Genomic DNA, 11,058 nt, shown 5'->3' with positions numbered 1-11,058 from the left:
GTCCGGAAGAGCTCCAATAATGGCCAGAGGCGGGGAGGCGATCTCACTAAATCGGGGGAAGTTGACCAGGTTGGAGTAGAGCATGGTATGTCGAGCGTAAATGGTCTGCGAGAATTGCTTTCGCAAGTCTTGTCGAGACCAAACCATTCTATCCTCATGTCCAGCCCAGACAGAAAGTAGACAGAGAGAAGTAGTGTCCAGTATCTTCAATGTCCAAATACCGTGGCGGGATCCATGCTGGAGAGGCTATCTTGCTGATTGGCACATTGAACCCAGCAATACTAGAGGCGAGATTGAATATTGTATTCCCACATCGCGGTAACAAGATGTGTGCTCACATGACAGGAAGGACCGAGGAACCCGAAGAATGGGAAGGGGGTTTGGTGGAAAGCCCAAGCACCACATGGCAAGGGGACAGGGAAGACAGTATGATACTCTGGAGCAGCTCTGCGTCTGGAAACCCGATTGTTGTTTCAGGGAGAAAGACAAAACAGGAGCAACTGTGTCCTCTTGTTCGACAAGAAAGAAAAAATGTAGACACGGTCGATCATGCAAATAAGAAAAAAAATCATCCTTCAGTGCCATTGGTTTTGGCCAATGTAACCTTCGCCGAGAACACCGTCCTCAAGGGTACGAATGAAGTCTCGGTTGCGTTGGCTAGCACCCGCACGACTTCCGCGCCGTCTTTGATTGTTTGCGTTTGGATCAACATACCCATCCGGAGGAGGAGGGTAGTAGGCAGGGCTGGGCTGGAGGCGGATCGGGGCGTTAGGATCGAGGTGGCTGGCAACCCGTTGGATAGCCGGAGGGATGCCGCCACCTTGATGATCCATCGTCGATGCACGCTGACGGCCCGCCCTGGTCGTTGCTTGCGCGTAGAGGCTCTGAGATGGGGCGTACTGTCCCTGCATCATACCCATCTGGTGACCATAACCCGGTGGCTGGGTCGGATAGGGCGGCGGGGCCCCTTGCTGAGGCCCGGCAAACATCCCATTGTACATCGGGGGAGGCTGGGTGTGGGGAGGAGTGTGGTATTGGTTCACCTGCATCGAGTATGCAGCCTGAGCGGCTGACTGCGCTTGCGCCTGCGCCTGCGCAGCCTGCGCAGCTCTCTGCTTGCTCGCTGCCTCCGCCTGTTGCTGTTGTTGAACGCCGGGGGCCACGGTCTTGCTGATAGACGAGTATTTCAGATTCATTGGCGGCACAAATGGACCCGTGAACTTTTGTTGGGTGATGAAGGGGTGCAGCTTGGCCTGCTGGGGCGACCATCTCTCAAGAGGGTTCAGGGCCAACAAGCCGCGCACAAAGTCAATGAACGCGACACGGTTATTCAATTCTGAGCGAAAAAAAAAAGAGAATTAGGCGATACTGCAAAAAAATAAAAAAGCGCTTGGACTGCAACTGAGGGGGGGGGGGGGGGGGAAACCTCTTTCCATTTCCGCCGGCTTCATGTTCTTCCTCGGCATGGGATAGCTGCGGATGATTTCTTCAAGCGTGGACGCTTGGAAGTACTTCTTGCTCGGCTGTTCCTTGGTGTTGTGCTCGCGGGAATATTGCTCCAAGCTCTTCAACCTATATGTCTTTCTTCCGAACTCGTCGTGCGACTTCTCGAAAAATTCACCCGACTGCTTGCCCATTTCGAGCATCCACGTCGGGGGCAACCCGAGCATCTCCACAATTCGGCATACTTGGTTGTACTCGGAGGAGCCGGGGAACAAGGGAAGTCCAAGAAACAGCTCGACCAGGATACATCCCAGGGACCAAATATCAATCGCCGACGAGTAACTGGATAGTATCGGCATTAGATATCTGAAAGGTGTGTATGAAAGTTGGGGAAGCCTGGGGTAAAAACACATACGGTAGACCCAAGAGAACCTCCGGCGAGCGGTAGAACCTCGATTGGATATAAGTGTATACGGTCTGTCGCTCATCGCACGCGGATCCTAAATCGATTACCTTGATTATGGGACTTTCGAGGCTATGCAATTAGAAAATTTAACGTTAGCCTCGAAACACAGAAAATGGGAGACAAGGACTGAAAATTCCGGACTAACTTTTTCAGGAGGATATTCTCCGGTTTCAAATCACAATGGATCAGATGAGCTTTGTTCAAAAGGCTAAGCGCATTCAAGAGTTGTTGTGCGAAAACGCGCACCAGCGTCGTGCTCAGTCCTCGGAATTGGTTTTGCTTGATGAGCTCGTACAAGTTGACACTGAGGAGCTCAAATACTAGACAGAGGTGCTGTCGATGGATGAACGTATCCTTCAGTCGAAGAACATGGTGGTCGTCGTTCTTATCGTATTTGCTATTGATCTGTGGAGCAATTAGCATGGTGGTTGGGGATGATGCGGGCAGACCACGTCGTCAAAAGGGAGTCTCACCAAGTCAAGAACCGACACCTCCATCATACTTTGATTGAAATAGGCCGTCTTATTTTTAATAACCTTGACGGCTACCACCTCTTGGGTCTTGAGGTTTTGGCATTTGACGACCTGCCCGAAAGTACCCTGACCCAGCACGTCCAAAATCAAATAGCGATTCCTAGTCCCCATGATTAATATGGGGTGCAACCCCTCGAAGCAGGTTCCTCTGTGCATTACTTACTTGTGGCTGGCATCATCACTTCCCAGGATATCATTCACATAGAGGATATAATCACTATCCTCATTATCGTAACCGTCGTTCTTCACGCCCTTGCTAGGCTTTGTCAACACCCGTCTCGGGTTCCTCGACGATTCATAGTTGAAGCCCGGATTGCAGATCCGGTAAGTGGCCGGTAGGTGAACAGTCAATGCTTGCAGCGGCTACAAAAAGGTCATTAGTTGGAGCGCAAAGAAGAGAAACCAGAAGGAAAGGGGAGGGGGGAATCCATCTACGTACGCTGATAAAGCCACCTTCAGGATTCGCGCGGCGATACGGTGGCTGGGCGTTGACTCGAGGACGTAGCTCCTGAACGGACGAGAGTTTCTGGAACTTGGGAACGGGGCCTCGACCCGGAAGCGGAGGTTGTTGGGGAGCACGAGGGGATCTGGCTTCCTGACCGAAGGCCATGCTCGACTGTGAACCAGCCGATGGCGGAAAATACTGGTCGGGGCTCATGTCAGCCGACTGGAGCGGCGGTAAGCGTGGAGGTCGGGATCCCGCTGGGACCGGGCATAAGTCAGCGCATTTGTCCCAAAAAAGAGAGAAAAAAAGAAAAAGAAAACAAAAATATTAAGATCCAACAATGGAACTCACATGGAGGAGACTGATAGACCTGCGGCGATGAGGAGTAATCGGGTCTCGTTGGCGAGGACCGACGGGCATGGCTCGAGGCGGGAGCAAAGGCATATAGGCTCTGGGCCTTGCTGGGGCTGCCGTTATTGAAGGGCGCCGACGAGGAGAGGGCATTCATCGGGGAGTATCTGCGGGCGGCGGTAGACTCCTCCTGTGTTTGAGCAAGAAACTGCGATGAGGCACGACTGTGAGGATTGGGCCGCGTGGGATACTTGGCGCGGTTGTAGGGATCGGCGTCCTCCATGGTGGCATCGGCATCCGTGACATAATCGCGGCCGCGTGGCGTGGCGTTGGACGAGGAGCCCATGGCAGGCGGGTTGGCATTGGAGCCGATCGCAGGCGGGTTCGTCGCAGCGGTAGGACCCTGGAAGGTCTCGTAGGTGTATCCCAGCGGTGCTGCCGGCGCTGAGGGCGCTGGCGGGGGCTGGGCGCCGTATCGGGCGGCGAGCTGCTGGGAGTGAGACGTCAACCCATTATTATTGCCAAACGGCGCAGCACGCCCCGCCGAGGGATCCTGGAAGGCCTGCCACTGCGAATCCATCTCTCGGTACCAGTCTGATTGTTCGCCGATTGCGTGTGGTGTTCTCGAGTCGCGGTGCAAGGCTTCGGCACCGTCGACCGCGCACAAGGGCACTGCGATCGGAGGAGGGGAGGGGAAACGACCACACACGTAACCAGCTTCGGCACTGAGCAGTGCGAAAGATCACCGGGGGATCGATGGCAGGATCGACAGCAGAAATTATTGGATCGCAGCCAGCGTCATGATCCAGCGAGAAACGGTGCAGCGAGACTTCGGCAAGCAGCAGTGGTTTGCAGGTGCTGTGTGTTTGGGGGGGGGGAGGGCGGGAGACGAGCCGCAATTGGTAGAGAGAGGGAGCAATCAGGCTCTCTCAGGCGGGTTGGTTGGATACGCGACAAGACAAAACACCGCAACGGTTGCTGAGGCAGGCGGAGAGACGAGCCACTTCTGGAGCCCGCAAGACAGACGGGCGACTCCAGAGGAGGGGGGCAGGATGAGGAGGTAGCGAGACGCTGGAGATGCGGAGTGGGAGGGGAGCTGGGCTGGGCTGGGCTGGCAACCGGAAGAGAGCGAGCGAGGACGAGTCACTCGGGAGGCGAGGCCTGGTGCCTGAGGCAGCAGGCAGCAGGCAACGAGGCAGCAAGGCAGCAGGCAGCGTTGGGCAGATACTACTACTTCTACTACTACTTCTACTACTACTTCTCCTACTACTTGGCAAAATTATCATTGTTATTTCATATGTAGAAAGTTCTAGATCTATTTATACTACAGGAATCTAATATTGATCGAGGCTAGATCTGGCGTACGGTCGAGTCGCGATTTTAGCGGCGCAGCATCTCGAGTCCAGGGTAGAGGCAAAGACTGGGGTTCCCCAGTGAAATAATCCTGTTTTCAGCGATTAATCCTGCCAGTTGCTACTCCATACATTTGATGATAATACTTATGGAGTAGGTGTGGACTGAGTGATGAAGAGTACCTAGTAGCTACCTGGATCTAACATAATACTCGCTCTCAAAGCCAATTCACCTTACTGTTGTGGATAATAACTAGTCAAGGATATTAAATAATATTAATATATTACAGTATAATATAAAATCATCAAGTCTAATATTTATTAACGCCTGGTTATAGTATCAGTCACAGCAGACCTTCAACCATACTGGAGTAGATAAAAACTCAGCTTCTGGTGTGCCATCAATCGTTAGTACCGCATGCGTCAAGTCTAGACACCGAGATTTGGAAGAAGGTTTAGAGTGCACCATAGAGACAGATCACTAGATTTTCTAGCAAACCATGAATAAGAAGTATACTAAGTATCTAGAGGTTTTTTTCTTACTTACTTCCAGTAATTAGTTAATGAGTAAACTGTCTCTTTTATTACCTGGGTATGTAGTACTTAGTTATGAACTTGCTATAAATAACTAGTTATGCAATTGGTTACATAAGCAATGCTATTTTGGCGGTGGGTTGGGCGGTGAGACTTTAAACTTTTCTGCCGTCATATTTCTCACGATAACAGATCAGGGAAGGGCCTTGGAGGCGATTTGCCTTTCGACGTCTCCTGTGTGCTGGTGGTTGATGGTCGTTGTTGTCTGGGGTCTGTATGTCTTATATATGGATTCTTACTACTCACCTAGTGCTCTCTCTCCTATATATTCTTCCCTAACGCCGTCGACGCCCTCGTTATCCGCCATCTCGATTTCAGGCTACAGCGGAGGAACACAAAGGGAGAGGACTGTGGACACGGAGGGAGTTAGTCAAGTGGTACGGGGCTGTGGGTGAGGCCGGACGATTTGATCGTATTCCCTCAAAAGGACAGGAAGGCGCCCTCTCCTTTGAGGGTCGCCTATCGTCATGTCTGAAGAGTCAGGGACAGACAGGATGGACCCGTCGGCTCCAGAGAATACCGTGGGAGAGGCTCCAGAAGATGGACAAGCATCTGGTTCAAGCTCTGATCCCACTGGCACGGTGGTGGTGGACGATGAGATGAGCCTCCTGCAAAGGCTCCACACCGATATTCGAGCGCAGGACGACATTGAACGAGACTTGTCTCGAAAGGTATTTTACTACGGCCTGATATTCTTTCATGTCTCCGACTATTGCTAATGAATCCATAGGCTGATAAGGAGCTCGCGGAGCAAGCTGATGAACGTGATAAGAAGATGTTGGAACGGACTTTGAAAGAGAAAGAGTATGCTTGTCTTAACTTTCACTTCGAATACTAGTTTACTGATATTCATTAGAAAACTAGAGACTCAGATCCTCAAGTTCCACCAACGCCTCTCCCAGCCGATCGGAACTTCGGCCAGAGTCCGCACGCAAAACGAAATCGGTAGGCTGGAAGAACGCCTGTCGTCGATTGAAACAGACCTCCGAGATATCCAGGAACGCCTCGACCAGAGACAGCAAGGCCAAGATGATGAAGAAATTAGTCGATCCGGTCGCTTGCCTAATGAGTCACGCAGAGACTACCTCATCCGGACCGGGAAAATCACACCATTCTCCAACATGGGTGCTGGCCCTAACGAGGGACCCTTTGCCAACCTCCAGAATGCTTTGATTGATGCGGAAGATGAGCGTGCTGAGCAGGAGGCGCTGGAACAGGCCAAGAACGGTTCTGCCGTCTCCCATCGTGAGCTTCGGCTTCCTGATCTTGGGTTCAACGAGACTAGCGACACGAGTGTGGGACAAAAGCGCCGAACCCTCCAGCAAGGGCTTTCGCCCAGAAAGAAACGTGCCAAGTCGAGGACCAGTTCTTCGGCGGATGCGCTGTCAGATGACGATGATGATTCCGCAAATTACGTGGCCATCGAGGAAACAGAGTCCGAAGACGAAGAAGAATTTCTCCCCGAGGGCCAACCGGAGCGGGCGATTCCAGTCCGGCACAAAACCAAGAGATCCGAAGTACACGACGATGGAAACGAAGCTATGTATCAAACCCGACTTCAAGACTGGGCCAGTCGCCGATCCGCTGCTCGGAAACGTGCCACTGCCAGTAGTGGATTGGTTTCCGAAGAAGAAGAGGAAGGCGAGCAGGACGAATGGTATATGCCACATCCCACCGTTCCGGATACGATCTTAGATCAAGGCCTTCGCATTCCTGGCGACATCTTCCCTCTGCTTTTTGACTACCAAAAGACTGGGGTGAAATGGATATGGGAGCTCCACCAGCAGCGTGTTGGAGGGATCATTGGAGATGAAATGGGATTGGGCAAGACAATCCAGGTCATTGCTTTTCTAGCCAGCCTCCACCACAGCAAGCAATTCACCAAACCGGCGCTTGTGGTCTGCCCGGCCACCCTGTTGCAACAGTGGGTTCAAGAGTTCCATCGCTGGTGGCCTGCTTTTCGTGTCTCTATCCTGCATTCAACCGGCAGTGGCATGCTTAACGTTGGGAGCGAGAGTAACCGAGAAGATATGCTTACATCGCAAATGTGGAGGAGCTCCAATGGCCGCAGCGGAGTTCCCAAACGGCACAAAGCCGGCAGGAAAATTGTTCAACGCGTCGTTCAAGAAGGCCATGTGCTCTTGACGACCTATGCCGGCTTGCATACCTATTCCGACTTATTGACCCCCGTCGAATGGGGCTACGTCATCTTGGACGAAGGACACAAGATTCGCAATCCGGACACCACCATCACCATCTACGCCAAAGAGCTCCGGACTCCCCACCGTTTGATCCTATCGGGAACTCCGATGCAGAACAACCTGACAGAACTCTGGTCCTTGTTTGATTTTGTGTTCCCCATGCGCTTGGGAACTCTGGTCAGTTTTCGCAACCAGTTCGACATCCCCATTCGCCAGGGCGGCTATGCCAATGCCTCCAATCTCCAAGTTCAGACTGCGGCCCGATGCGCCGAAACACTCAAGGACGCCATCAGTCCTTTCTTGCTGCAACGACTCAAAATGGACGTGGCCGCAGATTTGCCAAACAAATCCGAACAGGTTCTGTTCTGCAAACTGTCGCCGGCCCAACGAACGGCCTACGAACGGTTTCTTGCCTCGCCGGACATGACTGCGATCCTGAATAAGCGAAAGGAAGTACTCTACGGAATCGACCTTCTCCGGAAGATCTGTAACCACACAGACCTGATAGAGCACGAGATGAATTCCCATAAGGCAGACTACGGCAACCCCAAGCGGTCAGGGAAAATGGAAGTGGTCCAATCATTGCTGGAGCTGTGGAAAAAGACGGGCCACAAGACGCTGCTCTTTGCACAACACAAGATCACTCTGAATATTCTCCAGAAACTCATCAGCGCGATGCCCGGGTTCAACTACCGCCGGATGGACGGGGAGACAGCCGTGGAAAAACGACAGGCGATTGTGGACGAGTTCAACAACGACCCGGAGATCCATATTTTTCTTTTGACAACCAAGGTGGGTGGGCTGGGCATCAACCTCACCGGCGCGGACCGGGTGATCATCTTCGATCCGGACTGGAATCCATCCACGGATCTGCAGGCACGCGAGCGCGCATGGCGACTAGGCCAGAAGCGTGAGGTGATGATATGCCGGCTGGTGTGTAAGGGCACCATCGAGGAGAAGATCTATCACCGTCAGATCTACAAGCAATTCTTGTCCAACAAAATCTTGAAAGACCCGAAACAGAGGCAGAATTTCCAATTGAGTGATCTCCAGGATCTCTTCACACTCCAGCCGGATACCCAGTCGGAAACCGAGACCAGCAAGCTGTTCAAAGATGCGCAGGTCACGTATGATACAGGTCGGCAGGATATCAAGTCGGAGGAGGGCGGTGAGACACGCAAAATCCGGGCGATAGCCGGCGTATCGGGACTAGAAGAATACCACGACGAGTCCGAGGGGAAAGACAAGGAGACGGACTCGGAAGCAACCAACTCGGAAGCGCGGATCATGCAGGGCATCTTCTCCAAATCCGGGGTCCACTCTGCGATGGAGCACGAGCAGATCGTCAACGGCAAGCGCGTCATCCGAGCGGATCCCAAGATCATCGAGGCCGAAGCCAAACGTGTTGCTGCCGAAGCGGCCGAGGAGCTCCGGCGTGCCGGCGAAGCAGCTCGGTCAGTCCCCATCGGCACACCCACCTGGACGGGCCAGAGTGGAGTCGCAGGTCGACCGGCCTTCCAGCAGAGAGGAGGAGCGAGCAGCCGGGCGCGACGGGCGGGTGCAGGACCTTCATCGGCGAGCGTGCTGGCCAATCTCTCGAGCCGGGGACAATCCTTGTCGTCGTCGTCGGCGTCGGCGTCGCTACCCACCAACGGGGCTGCTGGCACAGCACCGGTGAACTTTCTCACGCGGATCCGCGACTTTATGATCTCTCACGGCGGGACGGTGTACACGCAGATGCTGATCGACCGGTTCAACCACGAGTGCGACACGCCTCGCCGGTCCGCCGAGTTCAAGGAGATCCTGCGGACGATCGCAGAGATCACGCCGGGGGGGCGCAGTGGACGGAGCCAGTGGACGCTGAAGTCGGCGTACGCAAGGCCATAGAATAACGGCCACCGTGCTCGTATTCTGGAGCATAGAAATGAATAATGTCGATATGATAATACTAATGTCAATGACTGCATGACTTCTTAGTCATAGTGTGCCTGGGACCATCCGACCCTCAACCATGGATCATCTACCAAGTGACGTCTTGAAGGGTGTAATTGAGTTTCGAGATGATGTCAATATCATTTCTATTCATTACTATTAATAAATCTGCTTGATCTTGCAAGACAGTTATTATCATTATAGAATGACTATCCACAACTAGTACGGAGTACTGAGTATCAGTAACTACTTACTCAGTAACTTGGTAGTTACTACTCCAGTTACATAGTATTAAGTACAGAGTGCATCCATCTGAACCAACCATGGGACAGGCGTGAGACTGGGATATTTGTCCGTCGTGTCGATCGCACGGTCCATCCAGCAGTACGTGGTACGTAACGGCTTGAGTCAAAGGGCTGAAATTGGCAGATCCCTGAAGAATAGTAGTTAATAGTGTAGTAGTAGTACCGAGCAGCTCATCTCCGACAGAGTAGGTAAATGAAGGTCCTTCAACTCCACTGGTTTAATCTTATTACTGGCCGTCTCAGATGATCATCTCCACAATGACACGATAATGTTGTCCTTGGCCGTGGAGGATCTCCTCGTAACGGATCTGCACCGACGGTGGGACAGACATAAGAAAGCGTTTTTCCTCCTCTTTCTACATCATCATTACCACCTCACAGGTACTCCGTACATCTTCTATCAGTACATACAACCAGCATAGTATTTCTCTTTCTTTTATTCTCAGTAATATCTTTTCTACCTCCCCTAATTTACTTATAATAATGTATCATTTGTTCTCTGTTTTGGCCTCGCTCGCCCTGGCAACCGCCAGCCCACTCCTCCTCCCCCGCGCCATCAACACGACCCAGGAGTTCCTGCTGAAGACCACCTCGTCGACCAACGACGCGCATAATAACCTCTACGTCGAGGCGTACCATACGGGAGCTGGGTTGAACGACGCGGTGCTCACCTCGTCCACGGCGACGGCCGCCAAGGCCTTTCTCAACGAGACGTACCTCGAGTTCGATCTCGGGACGCCTTTTTCCTGGAGTTTTTCCATGGGAGCGGATACAAACTATGCTGGTAAGATTCTTAAGAGACTCTTAAATATATATATATATATATATATATATATATATATATATAAATATATTTGTTGACAATGTAGCTTGGGAATTCGTCGAGATCAACGCCGGGTACGGAACGACCGGGTTCTCCCTCAACGACACCGGAGTACAGTGGTCTGAAGCCGATGGGTTTGGCGGATGGTTGGGTGAGTTATCTTGATTATTCTACACGACATACCTAGGTAACCACCTACCTAACGGCCTTCTCATTCTTTCAGTCTGCGATTGGTGGCATGGGGCTCCCCAGCTCTTCTGGCTGTACCGATTCATCTCGCCTACGCTGCCCTCGTCCTGCAGCACGGTCGATCTTGTTCCAGAATACATATGATCGAGACATGATATCATGGGATCTATTAATGCGAGGGACGGAGGATGATAATGATGATTCTGCATGAGTTTTATGTCTGTTGTCGGAACATTGGATGCGACTATTGATTTTATTATTGATCGGTTGTATTACAGAGCGGACTAGCAGGCTAGTACTAAACTAGTTAGTCAATGTGCAGAGCGAAGTACAGCAGGAGTACTTGTAGTAATTAATTACTGGAATTAATAGATAATTATTCGTGAAGAAGAGTAGATCAAACTGTGAGAAAATGTAAGAGGGA

At 52.0% G+C, this 11,058-nt stretch overlaps 3 protein-coding genes across 3 annotated transcripts; 2 read left to right on the top strand and 1 right to left on the bottom strand.

Moving 5' to 3' along the window:
* Positions 1-366: 366 nt before the first annotated feature.
* ASPZODRAFT_1974451 (hypothetical protein) lies at positions 367-3,992 on the bottom strand. The gene is made up of 8 exons (XM_022727472.1): positions 3,239-3,992; positions 2,882-3,144; positions 2,606-2,805; positions 2,383-2,542; positions 2,055-2,314; positions 1,859-1,978; positions 1,427-1,785; positions 367-1,336 (listed from the first exon to the last, which is right to left on the bottom strand). Exons 1-8 carry the CDS (start codon positions 3,816-3,818, stop codon positions 576-578), a joined length of 2,703 nt encoding a protein of 900 aa, XP_022581085.1. The 5' UTR covers positions 3,819-3,992; the 3' UTR covers positions 367-575.
* Positions 3,993-5,783: 1,791 nt separating this feature from the next.
* On the top strand, positions 5,784-9,272 carry ASPZODRAFT_152040 (hypothetical protein; the record flags this gene model as incomplete). The annotated part of the gene is made up of 3 exons (XM_022725807.1): positions 5,784-5,855; positions 5,915-5,988; positions 6,041-9,272. The coding sequence occupies 3 exons, from the start codon at positions 5,784-5,786 to the stop codon at positions 9,270-9,272; spliced, it is 3,378 nt and encodes a 1,125-aa protein (XP_022581084.1).
* Positions 9,273-9,820: 548 nt separating this feature from the next.
* ASPZODRAFT_132641 (hypothetical protein) lies at positions 9,821-10,822 on the top strand. The gene is made up of 3 exons (XM_022723076.1): positions 9,821-10,406; positions 10,492-10,596; positions 10,669-10,822. The coding sequence occupies exons 1-3, from the start codon at positions 10,106-10,108 to the stop codon at positions 10,776-10,778; spliced, it is 516 nt and encodes a 171-aa protein (XP_022581083.1). The 5' UTR covers positions 9,821-10,105; the 3' UTR covers positions 10,779-10,822.
* Positions 10,823-11,058: the final 236 nt, after the last annotated feature.

The sequence above is a fragment of the Penicilliopsis zonata genome (assembly GCF_001890105.1).
Source record: "Penicilliopsis zonata CBS 506.65 unplaced genomic scaffold ASPZOscaffold_7, whole genome shotgun sequence".
Taxonomy (NCBI): domain Eukaryota; kingdom Fungi; phylum Ascomycota; class Eurotiomycetes; order Eurotiales; family Aspergillaceae; genus Penicilliopsis; species Penicilliopsis zonata.
Note: the sequence above shows the minus strand (reverse complement) of the source record. Positions and strands in the feature narration are given on the sequence as shown.